Below are 17,257 nucleotides of genomic sequence, written 5' to 3' on the forward strand. Positions count from 1 at the left end.
TTATCTCTTTCCATTCAAACGGTTGCTCCATTTATTTTAAATATTTTATTAAATTTTTTTCTCTCTCTCATACATTAGACACTCACTCATTATGCAATTAATTTTCAAAATAAATTATCTCTTTCAATTCATAATCACTCCTCCACCTCTCTTTTAATTCATAACCGTTCCTCCACCTCTCTTTCAATTCATAACCGTTCCTCCACCTCTCTTTCAATTCATAACCTTCCTCCACATCTTTTTCAATTCAAAACCGCTTTTACACCTCTTTCAATTCAAAACCGCTTTTACACCTCTCTTTCAATTCAAAACCGTCTATACTAAATATTGTAGAAAAAAAAATAAGAAAAGACACAATGACCATAATACAATAATAAAATTAAATATATTAATATAATGATAAAATGGGAAAAAAATTAAAAACAGTTAAGAGGAAAATAAGAAATGATACAATGATCATAATACAATAATAAAATTAAATATTAATATAAGGATAAAATAGGAAAAAAAATTAAGAGCAGTTAAGAGGGGAATCCCTTTATATATAGGTATAGATGATGTATAAAAGTATATCATTTGCATTAGTTTTTTTTAGGATTTTGCATTTAAGGTAGACACTTAAATATTATATGTGTGTCCCACTACTAATTAATACTAATTGACTTTGTTTTTTTTATAATTATGTCCTGTATTTTTTACTTGAAATTAGCATAATTACATCATCAATAATAATAAATAAATACTAATTTTTGTTTATAGATTTAACTTTTATGTTGTTGTAGGGTTTAATTTTTTATTTTCTTCATTCTTAAAAAAGAGTTAAACTAAACATTTTTAATTTATTACTTTTTTTATTTTATTTTTGTTTAAAATTATTTATTTATTCATTAATTATATTTATAACCATTTTAAACATTAAAAATATTTATTTTTTTAATGTATTCAAAATTAAAATTATCATTTTTTTTTTAATTTATTAATTTTTTTTTATTTGAAAATAAAAACAAAAGAGTACTAAATAAAATAAAAAAATATTAGATAGAAAAATAAAAGTATAAACAGTGTTATATAAGAAATTGAGTTATGCATTAATTAATTTTACAATGATCTTTTCAAGAATTTTTTCATATACTTTCAGCCTCAAGATATAACTGCTGCTTAGTGCACTCCATCCTTCTAAGTCTCATTTAAATGCTGCAGTTATGGCCCAAAAGAAAGCAACTTAATTCCTATTGACAGCAAAACATAATAGCTAAAAATGCCCTTATCCTCATCAGTGACACTTTGAGCTCCAGCCATGAGTCATTGTTCCCTTGTGTTACATATAACAGCAACCTTACTGTTTACCCTGTTAACAGAATTAATGGAAACCTGTCAGTTTCTTTCATGTACATGACAGTGTCTGATGTATCACTAATTGAGTAAACTGTTTTAATAGTACAATATCATAGACAAAATAGACCATATTTGTGGTTTCTGTTGTTCATAGATACAATTTAAAATTTTCTACGGAAAGTTCAGGACAGAAAAACACTTTACAACAGCTTGTGAGTTTTCTTTGGATATGTAAAATGTAATAATTCCCAATTCATGTAGAGACGTACATTCATCGAATTAAAGTATTAATTCCACAACTTAATGTGTTTATATGAGTTAGTTGAGTAGGGTGCATGAATTATGGTAAACAACTTTATATGTATTCAAATTCTACGTATAAAAAATCTAACACTTTTTTAAGAATTGTGCTGATTTCCCTCTGTGGAGATGGAGTTTCTATAACACCCTTCTTTTTTATTTACTTGTATAAGTATAGATATAGATAGCAAAAGCAAATAAACAACAATAATATCAGCACACGGAGCAAGTTGGCCATTAGATTCTCTCAGAGTATAAAAAAGAAAACTCGGTTTAAAAGGAGAGGAAGGATTAATGCACCTGTGAATAGAGGAAGGTACCAAGAATTGCAATGGCTGCACCAAGAGCATTGATGGGCTGAACAGGCGTGTGAAAGATAAGAATAGAAGAGACAATGACCGTAATCCTCTTCATAGTGTTTCCGATGCTGAATGTTAAGGGAGAAATCTGATCAAGAGACATGTAAGAGACTTGATTGTACAAGTGGTAGAAGACACTCTGAGCAGCTACCCACCTGCAAACATAAAAATTCATCAGTTTAAAACATTTTCTGAAGAGAAACATGAAATTAAAGGCAGAACAATAACAAACATTGTTGAACTAATTAAAAGGCTCAACAGTTAAAAACTACAAATACAACAACTTCAATCGAAGACTGTAGATGTGCTTACCATACAAAATTGGGACCAATCTGAGACACAGCTGACTGCCAGCCTGCAGCCCAAACCTTGGGGCCCTCCACAGCAATGGCAAAAGGTGTGAGGATCAACAGAGACATCATGGAAAGACAGGCATAGTAGTTCATTCCACTAACAGACATCCCCTTCATTCCTTTCTTTGAGAATATATTCCTGAAGACAAATGCCAAATTTGATATCATAGCCCCCATGAAGCCTGAAACAATCAAATTTGTTGTTTAGAGTGTTGAACTAAAAAAATTTCTACATCCCATTAAAACTGTCTACTGTATGAGAAAGTCAGAAACTTGTTTTTCAGTTAGTAATCGTACCAATCATATTGAAATTGAGCTCAGTCACAGCAGCTAGTGCACAACCACCAATAATTGGCACCAGTGACAGATAAACCGGCATTGGGAATGCTTCTCCAAGCAAGAACCTTGACACCAGGACACTGAAAGCAGGCTCTCCACTCTTGATGATGTGAGTGAAAGAGACAGCAACCTTGGACATGCTCACAGTTGCAGCAACATGCCCAATTGTATGTGCCACCGCAACCTGCAGAAAAATATTTAATTGAGTACTACTAAATCAACCATTCCTTTACTTGAAACTCACTCACATTGTCACACCATTTGACCACAAAGAATGAATTACTTTATTCAATTCTCTCAAGTAATTTTCCCATCTCTGTGTCAAGATTATTAACCTTTCCAAATTTATGTGTCATGATGATGCAGGTTTTCAAAAACTGTCCGCAAATGTAAAGAGAAATTATTTTATAGTCCAGATTCATTATATGTCTATGATCCTCACCAATTTTCATATGATATATAGTCAAGTTTTTCAATTTACAACAAAACTTTTCACAAATAGATTAGCCAATCACATCATGACCATTTCTGTGCCCACATGCAATAGCTAGGAAAAGAAAACGACAAAAATGCAAAAATAGGAAGAAAAAAAAGAATTTCTTACAGGAAACAAGGCCTTCCAGAAGTCGAGGTTAACTGTTGGGGCTTCAGCAACTCTGGTGGCCCAGGAGATTAACATCAGGAGGGAGCCAGCAGCAAGGGACAGAGTGGAGGTGAGCCAGGGGTAAGGAAAAGCATTCAAAACCTTCTTGTTGTAGATGTTGAACACCACATTCAAAGCCCACCAGGTGGCAAAATACACCCCGATCTTCATCCTCTGGGCAGCATCTTCACCTGGCAGCTCAATGTTAATCTCCATGGGGCGTGACCTGTCAGCCTCATAGGCCTGGCACTCCGTCACCCTCTTTCTCTTCACCAATGCCATGTTCTCTGTGGGTGAAAGGTAGAGCGGTTTCTGGGAGCACAACTGAGAGGGACTCGTGTTTTGTTCAACGTTGTTAATGGTTGGAAATGTAAGCAGTTGAGGCCTTGCAGGGGGGAGTTTTCTGGTTGAGAAAGCAGAACAAGTGAGCGATGATGCTGAGCATTTCGTTAAAGAGATCATGATGGCTGCTGCTTGAGTTTTCTGAACGTGGGAGAAAGAGAGAGGGTGGTATTATAAAATGATGTGTACTAGGTGTTCGATGTGTTGGGTTGAATCTCGGGATATCAGAGTTAACAATGGTGAAGTTTAGGAATGTTGCAAGGAAGGGAGAAGGGTTGGTGAGAAGAAGATGGCAGAGTTGGAAACGGTTTTTTTGTATGTGAGGAAGAGGTGTTTGAGTTGGACATTTATATAGAATAGAGATTCCATAGTTTGTGTCATGTAATCAACTAACGGCGTAGAATTTTACTAAAAAAAACAATCTTACAGACAATTTTCTAGTTATGCTGATACTGGCATGCGCGATACCCTCAACAATTCTAAGTCGTTGGTTTTTAGTTTTTAGTTTTTATTTTTAATTTTCTTTAAAATTAGTTTTGTATTATTATTTTTACTTAAAACTACCCAAACTGTTTTTGTTATTTAAATATATGACGGTTTCTATGGTGATTTGATATATGAAATGATTTAAAAAATTTAGAACTAAAAAAATATAGCTTACTTGTAAGATGTAAGACTAGAATTTGATGAGGGAAACTTTGGAGTTTTTTTTAATATTTTTTGGACGAAGTTTAAAGTTTTGATTGATAAATTATGAGCTGAAGATAGTTTAATTAACTCGATTCGTGAAGATTGTGTGTAGAAGATGAGTGATTAAAGGTTATAGGAAGAATAATATCGATAAAAAAAGTAATTATTTTTAAATTTTAAAACAAAGACTTCAGACTGATCAAAAAGAACTTGGAGACCAGAATTGGGTATAGTCGAAACTAGAGAAATTAAAAGTATAATTAACATAAATTATTTAGATTTAATGCAACTCGGTTGTTGAGTTTTTATTATATTATTTTCTGATATTTTAAATCATCTAGACAGTAAAACTTGTTCTCGTGATATTTGTGATATTTTATATTTTTTTATAGAATATAGTGAACCATTTTTCATTATTTATGTTAAACTTAAATAGAAATGCTTGTTTCTGAAATTTTGTTACTTAACCTTCTAAAATCTGATATGCTCTTAATTATGTTATATGTGTTAATCTCAATCCAACTTATACATTGTAGAATTTTTTTAACTACATTCTCAATAAAACACTAAAAAAAGAATAAGAAAGAAAAGAAAAACACTACAATAAAAAAAACAATTATTTAATCTCGTGCTTGTCTGAGTCCCTCAGAAAATAAGAGGGGGAAAAAACACAGTTAAGGTAACGAAATGTCTTTAAAAAAATTGCAAGATGAATATGTTGGACCCTACAAGTATGGTCTCTCCAGGCATGATTAGAGGAAGTACAACAATAATTGTGGTGCAACTTTAGGTTCTGGTGAATTTGAACCGCTAATTTCATTGCCTCGAAATCTCTGCCCAAACGACAAGCCTCACGAGTTCATGAATTGAGGGCTGAGAACAAAAATCTTAAAAATCTGAAGGAGAAAGACAGACACCCCTCCCTGGTGTTGCTTGTTTGGTCACATGAGATTGGTGATTACCAATGTTTTGCTCGCTGCTAATATTTCTCGTGTCATAATTTGTAGTTTGATTTTTCAATTCATTATTGACGGCTGACATGAATCCCAAATGGGTTTGGTGAGGTCCAACGAGATTGAGTGGAACAGGGTTAGTGTCTTTATTCTAATCACAGCTCTTGCATTTTGGAATTAAGCAGAAAGAGCAAGTTGAGTTTGTGTTTGCAAATTCAATTATGACCGTTCACAACCAGAGGCCTTCCTATTCTAGTTAGAGTGCAAATTTTTCCGCAAAACAACACGCTTTTTCAAATAACATACTATTCATAATATTTACTCAAATACCAAATAACACTCTTTACAATTCATTATCACATTAAGTTATAAAGAATCAAATTTTGATTTCCTTTTTCAATTTTTTTAAAATTGAATTTATATGAAGAATTTAATTTTTAAATTATTACTTTCAATAAATTTTGTATAAAGTATTAAATAATTAATATTAATTTATATGTCTTTCATTATTAATAAGTTTATAAATTTATTCATCCAGATATTATTTATTAGTTTTTTCTAATTTGAATTTATGGATTTTCTAATTCATCCAGATATTTTTAATATTCATTTTAAATTATATTTAAAGTATTTAATACTGGAAACAAAATTTCTTATATATTTAAATAAATATATCTTTGCAGTATTAATTTTTTTTATCGTAATAAGGATGGAATAACAAGAACCAGTTCAACCCTTATCCATACATATATAATAAAGTTTAACTTCTCTGATCTCTCAAATCAACATAATGAGAAAGCCAAAATTAATCTACCATTATAAATCTCGTACAATCACAAAACAAATCTAGTACAAACTCACTACGACCAAGGACAAAAGAACAACAAATCTTAAGTACCAACCTAACAACCCACAAAAAAGCAACATCCATTAAAATAAAGATACCTATCACCTAAAGTGAACCCTATCATACCATTAGAGTATTAACTTAAATAATTAGTCTAAATTATAACTTCAATTTTAAATTTTGATTACACGTCGTTGTTTTTGCTGTCTGCATATTTATACATGAAATCCTCATGAACAGGATCCCTTTCTCAAACAACCTTAAAAAATAACTTTCCTGCATTTCTCATCAAACTACTCTTGTTCCTCTGGTTTTTGTGCAAGCGAAAGTGAATAACCATGAAGGAAAAACATGGAAAGATGGAGTGCAAGGGCATATTTGGAATGAATGAAATATGTAAAAGGTTTGAAGAGCAAGAGCGGAGGGCAAAGAAAATTGTCTTTGCAAATGAGACACAACCATAGCTTAATTAGTTATATAGCTAATAATGCACGACGGAAATTCTTGAACTTTTTACCTCTCTTCTTTTCTCTCTCTTTTTCTTTTTTTCTCTTTTTTTTTTCTTTTCCCTCCCTCCATTTCTGTTATTTCTTTGTTTTCTTAAAATACAACCAAGATAATAACTTGATAAGCACCACTCAATAATTGATGTGAGAGGCTTTTTTTTTTTTAATTTGTAATTTTTGAATTTAAAAAATTACAATAACTAAGTAATTTTATGTGTCAATATATTAATATTCAAAACAAAAATATATTGAATGTTATTTTGTTGTTTTTTTTTTAAATTTAGGTATTTTAAATTGAGTTTTTATTAAAAAAAATTATCCTAGTACTTAAAATTTTTATGTTTTTCAATTGAGATTATGTGGAGTAACGTGAATGTTATATTGTTTTTTATCATCTTTTTCATCTATCTTTATGTGATAAGAGATGTATAAAAGAATATTATAATTAATGTGAAATGTTAAGTAAATAGTTTTTATTGAAAACATGTTAGTTAAACAATAGATTATTCTCATTACCTACATCAATTTGGTGACTATGATAATTTTTTTATTAGTATGAATGATAACATGAAAGTTATGGATGAGCATGACAATTTCTTTATCCAAATACTTTCAATTAAAACGGTAAAAATAAAATCATTTTATATTAAATTTAAAATCTCATATTTTTTTAATACATAAAACAAGAAAATAAGATGATACAACAAGATAAAAGTCACTCAATTAATAAAAATGTTAAAAAATAGAAACTCAATTGCAAAAAATATGAAAATTTTGATAATCAATACATACAAAAATTAATTGAATTAAAAAATCCGATGGTGGGGTAAATATAATCGGTTTGGATGAGTTTGTGAAAGAGGATGTAGTGGCAGGTTGATGGTAGTAGGACGGTATGAAAAAGCGGTTTTGTTTAGGTTTTGAATCTCTGAGTTGAGTTGGTCTTAAATAAGCTTAGCTAGACCAATGGCGTGTGCTATAGAATATGGGTTCAATATGATTAGCTCTCTACGGATTTCAATATTCAAAACATAAATGAAGCAATTAATTATAATCTCGAGAGTGAGACCACGATACAATTGCGTAAGTGTTTTGGTATTTCGTAATTGAAGTGGTTTGTTGGAGTTTGAACAACTCCACTTGATGATTGATATATGTTGATGGGTCAAAACGGAGCTCTAAGGCCCTTGTGAATGAATGTCAATCAGTGAGTAGGTTGTTATCGTGCAGTCATTTAAATAAGGAGAAAACTTATCCCTGCATATGAAATCCCACCATCGGTCCCTATTTATTTATTTATTTTATTGTTGATAAAAAAAGAGAAGAAATCCCACCATCTGAGGGTATTTGAAAGAGAAATATTGAATATAAGAAAATTATATAAGAAGATGGTAAAAAAGAAGAAGATGTTTTTATTCTCTTGTATACATAACTCCACCATGTACAAGAAATATACAAGTATAAGTTTATAGAGACTTTCTCTCTACAAATTAGTGAGATTGAGGGCTGTTTTGGTGGTTCATGGGTGGAAGCTTCTTCTCGGGTGAGAAAGGGTTGTTACCTGATCCAAGAGGGGCGTGAAGGTGGTCATTCTTTGCCTCTATGGTAGATTGTTTACTAGTGTTGTCCTCTAGTTTTCTTTGAATAATCGTGAGTTGTGCTTGGATGCTTTTTAAGACCTCTTCCAGATTTTTGGATGATGATTTGGGAGGCATGGTAAGAGTAATGAAAGCACCAATTTGTTAGGCCTTTGCTACTGCTATACTAAATTAGGGCTACCAAAAACTTCTCTGTCTTCATTCACACTGCTTAGTCCCTTTTAAGAGCATAAGAGAGTCATTGGCCTTACAATTCTTAAAGAAACAAAACATTTTAAATTCTAAAGAACACATAATAATAATAATGACAAACATTACAAAGAGTTACATGTGGCTATCCTATTATAAAATCTTTCATCCAATTGAGTTGCTTTTTGGACCTTCTCCTTGGGCTCATTCTATCCAATTGTATGGATTATTCTGCTAAGGTTTCTAATAAATAAAATGAACCTTTGGAATCCAACCATGGTTATCTGTAATCTTAACCAATATGTTTGATTGTTGTACATCATCTAGCGTCCAACACATCCTTCAATATCTTAAACTTACACTTTCTTGGCAAGAATAACAACACTTGTCTGAAAACTTTCAGCGATTCTGATTGGATTTTTTCTGATGCTTCCCTATTGATTACTCTATATATTATCTACCTTGAGTATAGAGTTATATTAAAGTTTAATATAGAGTTTTTTTTTACTTCAACCACTTGAATCTGTATTTCTGTTTGAGTCTTTTTTATGTTGTATGAATACAATCATTGTTTGATTTTAACACATGCAACAAATAAGTCTCTCTTATTTCCATGCTCTCGCTTCTCTTTTTTCCTTTTATTGCAGTTTGCTTTTCTTTTGCTTACACTGTGGCTGATATGAAAATTGATGTACAACGTATTTCTCAATTGAATCAACATTTTGAGAGGAACCCAACAATTCTATTAGTAAGAAAAACTCACGCTTTCAACGTGATAACCAAAATTAAGATGGAAGAAAATACAAAAGTCAAGTACAACCAACAAATATTAATGATCTCCTAATCATTTTGTTTCTGTTATTGCAATTTCTCAGTTTTTGTCACACTTATGCAGAGATTGCATTATTGAGAAAATGCCAGAATAAGTTGTAACAGCTAGCAAACTCATATGGTTGTTCTATTTTAGAGCAGTATTTGAGGACCACAACACACATCTTCAAATAGGTACCTAACATTTTTTATTGGAAGTAACTAAGTTCTCACACATTTAATTTAATCACACAGAACCTCTACTCAAATTTTACATAATGAAGATGGATTCGTCACAATACAGAAGAGGATCAAGAAACACGTAGCTACGCTTTGGCTTCATAAATAACAAAATCGTTTTATTCTACATATTCAATTATGATTATGTAAACTAAGAAAATTAACATCAAAGAATTCAGTTTCTTCCACTCACGCAAGGCTGAAGATTTTGCCGACCACAAACCTTGCTGGTCCCATTGCACTGCCATCTAATTGTGCTTCATCATCACACTTATCTTTAACATGATCTTATACCACTGTTTATTTATAAATGCATTAAAATTTTACCCACAACTAAGACCTCTAATAATTTCTAATTCATCCCCACAATTTAAGAAAACTAGTTGTTGTGACAGAAATTTGGAATGTGAATGATATTAATGAATTTATAGACATTTCACAACCCGAAAGAAAAGACAGTGAATTTCTGAAGTCAAAAAGTTCACTCCATCCATTAATACTCATATTACATGGAATAGCGTTAGGTGTCCGAAGGTTGACGTTTTCAGCGATGCTCAAGAAATTTCGTTGTGTTGAGGGAAAAGAATAATCCCAGAACAAAGAAAAGAAAAGGACAAACACTTTTTCTTTTTTATAAAAAACTATTACAAAACTTATTAACACTATCTATTGCTCCACTATTGGCGATACTTAAATAATTAATATATTAAAAAGATTCTTAATATGCACATTAAGTATAATAAAATGAGTATAAATTAAAAATTAAGTTCTATATCTACTATATTGAAAGAATTAACTTGATATGAGAAATTGAAAGATTGTGTAGGAAAATAGGGATTAACGACGTGTAAATCAGTCGAACAAAATGAGTATATATTGAATGCGTTTTTTTTATTGTCATAAATCATATAGAAAACATTCCGATTTCTTATCACTTAAAAGCTATAGTTATAATAGGGCAAATTCATTTGTAATTTAGATTTATATAAGAATATTTTAATGATTATCTGTTAAAAGTTCTAAAATATCGTTGATGCTTTTATTTTTATAATTCGTTATTAACAAAATATTCATTAGTTTTATTAATGATTAATATTTATTTGAGTAATCAAAGTTGTTTTTTCATTCTACTACTTTATAAAAAAAAATATAATATAATGCTTACAAAAGTGTGTTATCATTTGTATTTAAAATTTTCATGGGCTTAAAACTATTTCTATTCTTTAAAATAATAATTTTTCTTTCTTTATTTCATGTATTTTGAAATTTACAAAAATATATTAAAATTCACCAAAAAAATCTAAACTTTTATCTATGAATATGGAAAAGGACCGTGTACATGGTGTTAAACAGAAAACGTCAAAACACAAAAGGAAAAAGAACCCAAAAGCAACTTAATTAATAAAATTATCATCATTATTAATTATTAAAAATTAAAGACCAAAATCCATTAATAATTAAAAGTTAAAAACAAAAATCCATGAGATAAGTCATACGTTGATTTCATCAAAGCGTCTGAATCGGATTATCCCATCATTTTCTCCTTCCTTCCCTCCTTCCTTTCCTTCTGCAATTCTGTTCCTTTCCTTTACACACTCTCTTTCTCATTTCTAGGGTTTTTTTCTACTTCTTAACCATAATCTCTTCTCCATCACACACCACTGTGCAGCTAACCATGGAAAACTTCATCTCTTCATCTTCTTCTCTGTCACCCATTCCATCCATTTCAGCTCCATCTTCTTCTGCACCTTTCGACGACTCTTTCGAAGACTCCTGCAGTATATGCCTGGAGCCCTTCACCTTTCACGAACCATCCACTGTATGTTTGTTATCCTTTGTTATCCTGTTTTCCGTTTTCTGCATTTGGGGTTGTGAAAAAGTTACTAACTTGAACTGATCGCACTCCATGAACTTGTTGTTGGTTCAGTGCTGTTGTTTCAGTCAAAATTATAGAAATTTGTGTGCTTTTTTGAAATTTGATATGTTTTCACTGCGGTTGTGATTGAAAGCTACGAACTTTACAGTGTTTTATTTTGCTTTAATTAAGATGCATGTGTGGATCTACTGCTGTCAGCAACTGCCAGCACTGACGGAAATGTTTGCCGTGCTGTCATGTGCATATCCGAAGAAGGCTGTGCTGTTGTTTGTTCTTATTATTGCACCAGTTGATAATTTTGTGTGTGGATGAGGGTTAGTTTTTTAGCTTCTAGATCTCAAAGTGTGTTCGAGGTTTAAGTTTGTTGAATCCTAACTATTTTGATGTGTCTAATTATGCTTTGTGTGCGTATGAGTTTCGACCTGTAGATAATCAAAAGGAAAATTCGTAATCTACAATTTGCTGATATTAAATTTCTAACAGAGTATAAATATGTCTCGTTTTTAATTCCAGGTTACCAGTTGCAAGCATGAATATCATCTGCATTGCATTCTTGAATGGTAAGTTATCTAATTGCTTGATGAGTAGCTCGTGTTCCTTCTTATTTTCTTTTGCAAATATAATAGTTTGACTTGTAATGCCTGCATATCTTTCTTTCTTCTTTAGGTCACAAAGAAGCCAAGAATGCCCAATTTGTTGGCAATCTCTTGCTTTGAAAGACCCTGCCAGGTATATATATGCTCATCTGCAAAAGCCTTTTATGGGTATGGTTGGTAGTTTTTATTAACTGCTTTTCCTTCTGCAGCCAAGAGCTTCTAGCTGCAGTTGAAGATGAAAAACGCATGAGATCAAGAAACACGACTACATTTCGTGCTCCCCTTGAACAGCTTAATGATGCCTACGTAAGATATCCTAGTGTTGATCTTTAGGGATCAGTTTTGTTGTGTTAATATCTATTGGTATTTGTTTCCTTAATACATGTGGCATACTTTCATTCAATGGTCAGTAGCGAATTATTCTGTTGCAGGATGATGATTCATTCTCAGATGACTCTGATTCTGATGACCAGATTATGAGGCGCTTAGTTGCTGCTGCAAATAGAGCTCGTCTTGTTCAGAGACAGGAAAGGAATAGATCACCTGGTGCTGGTCCATCAGATGTTCTTGATATTAACTCTTCCATACATGTATCTGGGGTGCAAACAGTTGCAACTTCACCATCCTGGGGTAGTTTGTCTGCCTCTGGTGTAACCTCTACATTTAATAGTCAACCTCCGGTTTTAAACACTACACCCGAGAGTGCAAGTCAACCAAACACTTCTGAGATGTTTTCCTTCCCAGAATCCTTCAAATCCAAATTTTCTGCTGCTTCAACCAGGTAAACATGTTAGCACTTTGATTGGAGTATGCTCCTACAATCATCCACTGGTGCTAACTAATAATATATCTGAAATATTGCAACAGATATAAGGAATCAATTTCAAAAGGTACACGGGGCCTCAAAGAGAAGCTACTTGCCCATAATGTCTCAGTAAAAGAGCTGAGTAAAGGTGTTCAGCGAGAGATGAATGCAGGCATTGCTGGAGTTGCACGGATGATTGAACGCCTTGATCTTTCAAAACGGTCCAGTTCTCCTATCATTCCAGTCCATAGTGAAGGAACTTCAGACTTCCCAAAAGAAGGGAAGAAGTATGTTGGAGAGAATGGCATTGAGGGTTCTCCTAGTAAAGAGAGTGAAGGTGCAGTTCATGATGTTAGTTCGGATGTTCCCCCATTTACTACTAACACGCAATCTTTTCGAATGGAAATTCCTCCATATGTTCAGGTTACTCCCAATCACATCTTAGTTACTACTTTTGAAAATTTGTTTGTTACAAAAGTTATCTGGTCATCTAATTTCTATGTAACCTTGGTATCCAATAAGCTAAAACACAGGTTTATAATTGAATTTATGTAGCAGTCATAAATTAGTTTATCTTGATGAAACAAAAATTGCATTTGCACCCTTATCTGAATAATTGTTGTTGTTCTAAAAGAAAGTGTGCCAGCTTGAATTTTGGTAATGGGGAATGTCTTTAGTCTATTTGTGAATGATATTACTAATGCTTTCAATATGTTTCACTATTCAGGGTGGACATGATAAGCTATGAAGACTTTGATGATGAACTTTTGTTACAATGCCGAGTCAATTGTCTAAGAAGTGCAAGAGACGCCTATGATAACCAATGTACTCGTTGGTATGCGTCCTGCATTGTTATCAATGCCAACCAATTACTTGTAGGAATTAGAAATATGTGCCATCAATTTATAGAGCTGCTGCTTTTATTTAATGCATCTATCTGAATTGTTGTTTCATGAATTTTTCCTTTTACATTGCCAATACTTCATTCGCATTAATCAAGTTATTTAGAGCCTCTAAATTTGCTAATTTGGTTATGATTTAGGCTACTTGCTAGCTAAAAATTACAGATGTTGCACATGCAGTTACTAAAACAGGATTAACACAATTATAAATCCTTATGATATTAGCAATTTATGGAACATATATTTCCATTGTGTTTCTTGTGTACCAAACGTGCACTAGAAGAGTATTAGACGTGTGAACTATATATTTCCCAATATTCTCAACTACGATATGATTTGAGTATTTCGTAACAGAAGTTATAGCTTGTCATTTTTTCAGTTGAAACCGAGTCTGGTATTTGAGTCCGATGACTTTTGGTGTTTAAAATTGTATTTGGGCTTTTATATTATAGCAATTTTTTCTAGTTTACATTTAGTTAGTTGATCAAATATTCAAATTATTCATTTAACAATACCTTTTTCATTTCAATAATTTAACAAAATACTTGATTTTTTAACCGAAAATTATATTAGTTTGTAAACCAAACAGATGCTTTATAATAGTGTTTTTCTTTTGAAAGTTTTTTGTCCAACTTATCAAGTACTTGATCAATGACTAGAGAAAACAAAAGAGGAAACGTTAAAAGTGTGGTGGGCAATGCCATCATTTACTCAATTTAATGTTAAAATTAAGGTCCTTCAATGCATGATTGAATATAATTCATTTTTGTCATTATTATCATTAACTATTCATACAATATGGATGTTATCAATTTTATTATCCAAATAAAGTTATATTAATATTGACGGTACCGATTGGATAATCCAAAAAAGTTTATGGTTTCATATAAACAATATAACGCGAAATAACTTTAATATGATATTCAATATAAGTTAAAAACGAAAATACATATATTAAACATGAAAGACCTTTACAGCTTATTTTCTGTAGTTGAAAGTTATATTAATGTCAACATTTAAAATTGCTAAATTTTATTAATTTCTTTCGTTTTCATTTTTCAAATATGAGTGTGTTTAAAAACATAATGCATTTTTGGTAAAATTTGGCATCGTCTGCGTTGCTCACACTAAATTGAGTCTAATTAAGTATATGTTTTTGTTCTAACGCTAGATTTCACTTTAAAATCCTAAATAATTTCTTGGGTCTCATAATGATTTTTTTATATTAAAAAAAATTAAAAATATATTTTTGTATTATTTTGGAGATTAAGAATTCTTCGGTTCTTGTTGGAGATTATATACTTAAGATTTTTATTGAATATCCACCATTAAAGATGCCTTTAGAAAAGTTTATTGAATTTTAAAAAAATCAATTTATTTGTAAATTATATTTTAATAAAATATCATTTAATATACAGTATTATGTCATTATACTGACAACTATGTTTCTAATTAGAAATAGTTTTAATATCTATGAAATTAAAATCATTTGTGGTTTTATCCTTATAAAATGTGTTTAGCGTGGTGAGTTATCACTCCCTCCCTTTTTAATTAAGTAGCTTATGCATCAATTAAAACTATTGATGTGATTTTTACAATTGATGTAGTAATGATGATGTTTCAAACAAGTTGAAAGTCAAGTCACTTACAAATATCTACTTAACCTGTAGTCCTATTTCATTAATTTTTAATTTGTGTGATACTTGCATTTCTAGGTTAATAATTTCTAATCTACCTTAGATTAATTTTATGGTCTTATAAAAGGAAAAAAATAGAGTAGAAGATTTATCACAAGATATTTTTTTAATATATAGACAAATTGCATTCACCTCTTTCAACATGTTAAATAACTTTTATTCCAATTATTCCATTTCTTAAACATTTTGTTTTGATAAAATAATTCAAATTATTGATTTTTTTTAGATGAAATATTTCAACTATTATTAAATACAAAAAATAAATATTTTAATATTAAAGAATATTTAATAATTAAAATTAGTAGAACGGTTTTTCTCAGCTTACACTAGTCCATGTTATTTTCAACTGATGTTGTTACAATTGTTTTTGACAAGCATTAATTATAATTGTTTTTAATGTTATTGGACATTATTTGTTTGGTGAGCTTTCAAACCATGTGGACTACAAAGCTTCACTGGTTGAGATTAATTAAGGTGAGGCAAAGTTTTTTATTTGACATTAGAGGAAAAAACACTGACTAGTTTGGATTGAGGATTAATCTTGGTCTAATATTCTTAAAAAAAGTCCTTGTTAATGTTGTGAAAATCCTGACTTATGATAGTTGAGAAATAACCTCGACTTTATGTTTGAAAAAAAAACAACTTTAGTCGTAGGAAAAAAAAATCTCTAATTGACATGAAATGAAAATAACTCAAACTAACACCAACAAAAATAAATTATACTTAACAAAATATTGCTAATGTAAGGGAAAAAAAATCTTAATTGGAAAATAACACTAATCTAGGTCGACAAAATGTTTTTTGACAATGTCAAATGAAAATAATCAAACCCTGACAACATTGTCAATTCTAATCAAGTGGACGACACATTGAATTTGCCGATAAGAGAGCATTAAGAGAAGAAATAGAATTTGAAATTATCTATTTTTTAATTAATCAAACTAATCTTATGAATTTTAAATTTTTTAGTTTCTTTGAAAAAAATTAACCAAACAACATATTTTATCATATAATATTTTAAATCTTCTGGAAAATGAATTATCTTCTAAATCTTTTTTAATATAACAGACACTATTATTATGTTTTTAATAAAATAACACTTGCGTTCTTTTAGTTTTAAGACAAAGATTCACTCCCTCATGTTTTCAATAAATGCCACTTATCTTCTTTATACTTTAAAAAAATTACACTAGGGTGGCAGTGGATTGTTTATTTCAACCCACTGGCCCGCCTCACATAACTCGCAGCCCGCACGGATCAAGTGCGAGACGGATTGACTTGTATAACTTTAAAATATATACTCTTTTTTTCTACACCCCATATTTTCTTCATATAACCTCATATTTTACATTTCAAAAATTTTAATAGCATCTTACTACGTATGTTTCATGAAAATAATATTATAAGATCATTTATTTAATGCATCTAAATAAAAAAAATTCAAAATTTTATTTAAAAAAATATTTTTTAATAAATATTTCTTATGCAAGCAGGATTGACCTCTTATGCGAAGTAGACTAGAAAAATCAGCCCGCAAATTCTATGCGAGGCGGACCAAGTGCAGGGCAAGCCAGCTCGCATTGCCACCCCTAATCTTCCTTATTTTGTTTAAAAATATTATATTGACTAAATTTTAAAGTAAAATATGAAATTAAAAACTAAAAATTTAAAATTTAAGAATGGAATGTGATATAACTTTTTTAATTCATCCTATAAGATATGAACCTTATTTAGGAGGACAATTAAAAAGATAGGAAAAACTTTTTAATTAAATCATATAATTTTTCATTTATAACCTTTTTATTTTTTATATTAATTTTTAATTTTCATTATTTTTTTATTTAAGTTAGTTAATTTGCTATTTTTAAATAAAATAA

The 17,257-nt window shown here is 30.5% G+C and overlaps 2 protein-coding genes across 4 annotated transcripts; one reads left to right on the top strand and one right to left on the bottom strand.

The window, feature by feature from the left end:
* Positions 1–1,064: 1,064 nt before the first annotated feature.
* On the bottom strand, positions 1,065–4,048 carry LOC137832249 (glucose-6-phosphate/phosphate translocator 2, chloroplastic-like). Its single transcript, XM_068640305.1, has 5 exons — positions 3,291–4,048; positions 2,645–2,870; positions 2,307–2,529; positions 1,936–2,149; positions 1,065–1,348 (listed from the first exon to the last, which is right to left on the bottom strand). The coding sequence occupies exons 1-5, from the start codon at positions 3,789–3,791 to the stop codon at positions 1,337–1,339; spliced, it is 1,176 nt and encodes a 391-aa protein (XP_068496406.1). The 5' UTR covers positions 3,792–4,048; the 3' UTR covers positions 1,065–1,336.
* A 6,948-nt stretch (positions 4,049–10,996) lies between these two features.
* Positions 10,997–13,807, top strand: LOC137832250 (E3 ubiquitin-protein ligase RHF1A-like). Of its 3 annotated transcripts, none has more exons than XM_068640307.1 (7): positions 10,997–11,323; positions 11,894–11,940; positions 12,047–12,109; positions 12,186–12,282; positions 12,408–12,757; positions 12,844–13,204; positions 13,509–13,807. In XM_068640307.1, the coding sequence occupies exons 1-7, from the start codon at positions 11,180–11,182 to the stop codon at positions 13,527–13,529; spliced, it is 1,083 nt and encodes a 360-aa protein (XP_068496408.1). In that variant the 5' UTR covers positions 10,997–11,179; the 3' UTR covers positions 13,530–13,807. The 3 variants fall into 3 exon arrangements, with proteins under 3 accessions (XP_068496408.1, XP_068496409.1, XP_068496407.1); XM_068640308.1 differs by having other exon boundaries at positions 10,999–11,323; positions 12,450–12,757; XM_068640306.1 differs by having other exon boundaries at positions 11,001–11,323; positions 12,390–12,757.
* Positions 13,808–17,257: the final 3,450 nt, after the last annotated feature.

Source organism: Phaseolus vulgaris, chromosome 6 (genome assembly GCF_000499845.2).
Source record: "Phaseolus vulgaris cultivar G19833 chromosome 6, P. vulgaris v2.0, whole genome shotgun sequence".
Lineage (NCBI taxonomy): Eukaryota > Viridiplantae > Streptophyta > Magnoliopsida > Fabales > Fabaceae > Phaseolus > Phaseolus vulgaris.

What these genes read in the sequence shown, in the direction of transcription:
- LOC137832250 (XM_068640306.1), top strand. Translation starts at nt 11,180, where the DNA reads ATGGAAAACTTCATCTCTTCATCTTCTTCTCTGTCACCCATTCCATCC. An exon ending in AACAGCTTAATGATGCCTAC is followed by an intron (nt 12,283 to 12,389) that starts GTAAGATATCCT and finishes AATGGTCAGTAG; the next exon opens with CGAATTATTCTGTTGCAGGA. An exon ending in AAATTCCTCCATATGTTCAG is followed by an intron (nt 13,205 to 13,508) that starts GTTACTCCCAAT and finishes TTCACTATTCAG; the next exon opens with GGTGGACATGATAAGCTATG.
- LOC137832249 (XM_068640305.1), bottom strand. Translation starts at nt 3,791, where the DNA reads ATGATCTCTTTAACGAAATGCTCAGCATCATCGCTCACTTGTTCTGCT. An exon ending in TCTGGAAGGCCTTGTTTCCT is followed by an intron (nt 2,871 to 3,290) that starts GTAAGAAATTCT and finishes ATTTTTCTGCAG; the next exon opens with GTTGCGGTGGCACATACAAT. An exon ending in GCTCAATTTCAATATGATTG is followed by an intron (nt 2,530 to 2,644) that starts GTACGATTACTA and finishes TGATTGTTTCAG; the next exon opens with GCTTCATGGGGGCTATGATA.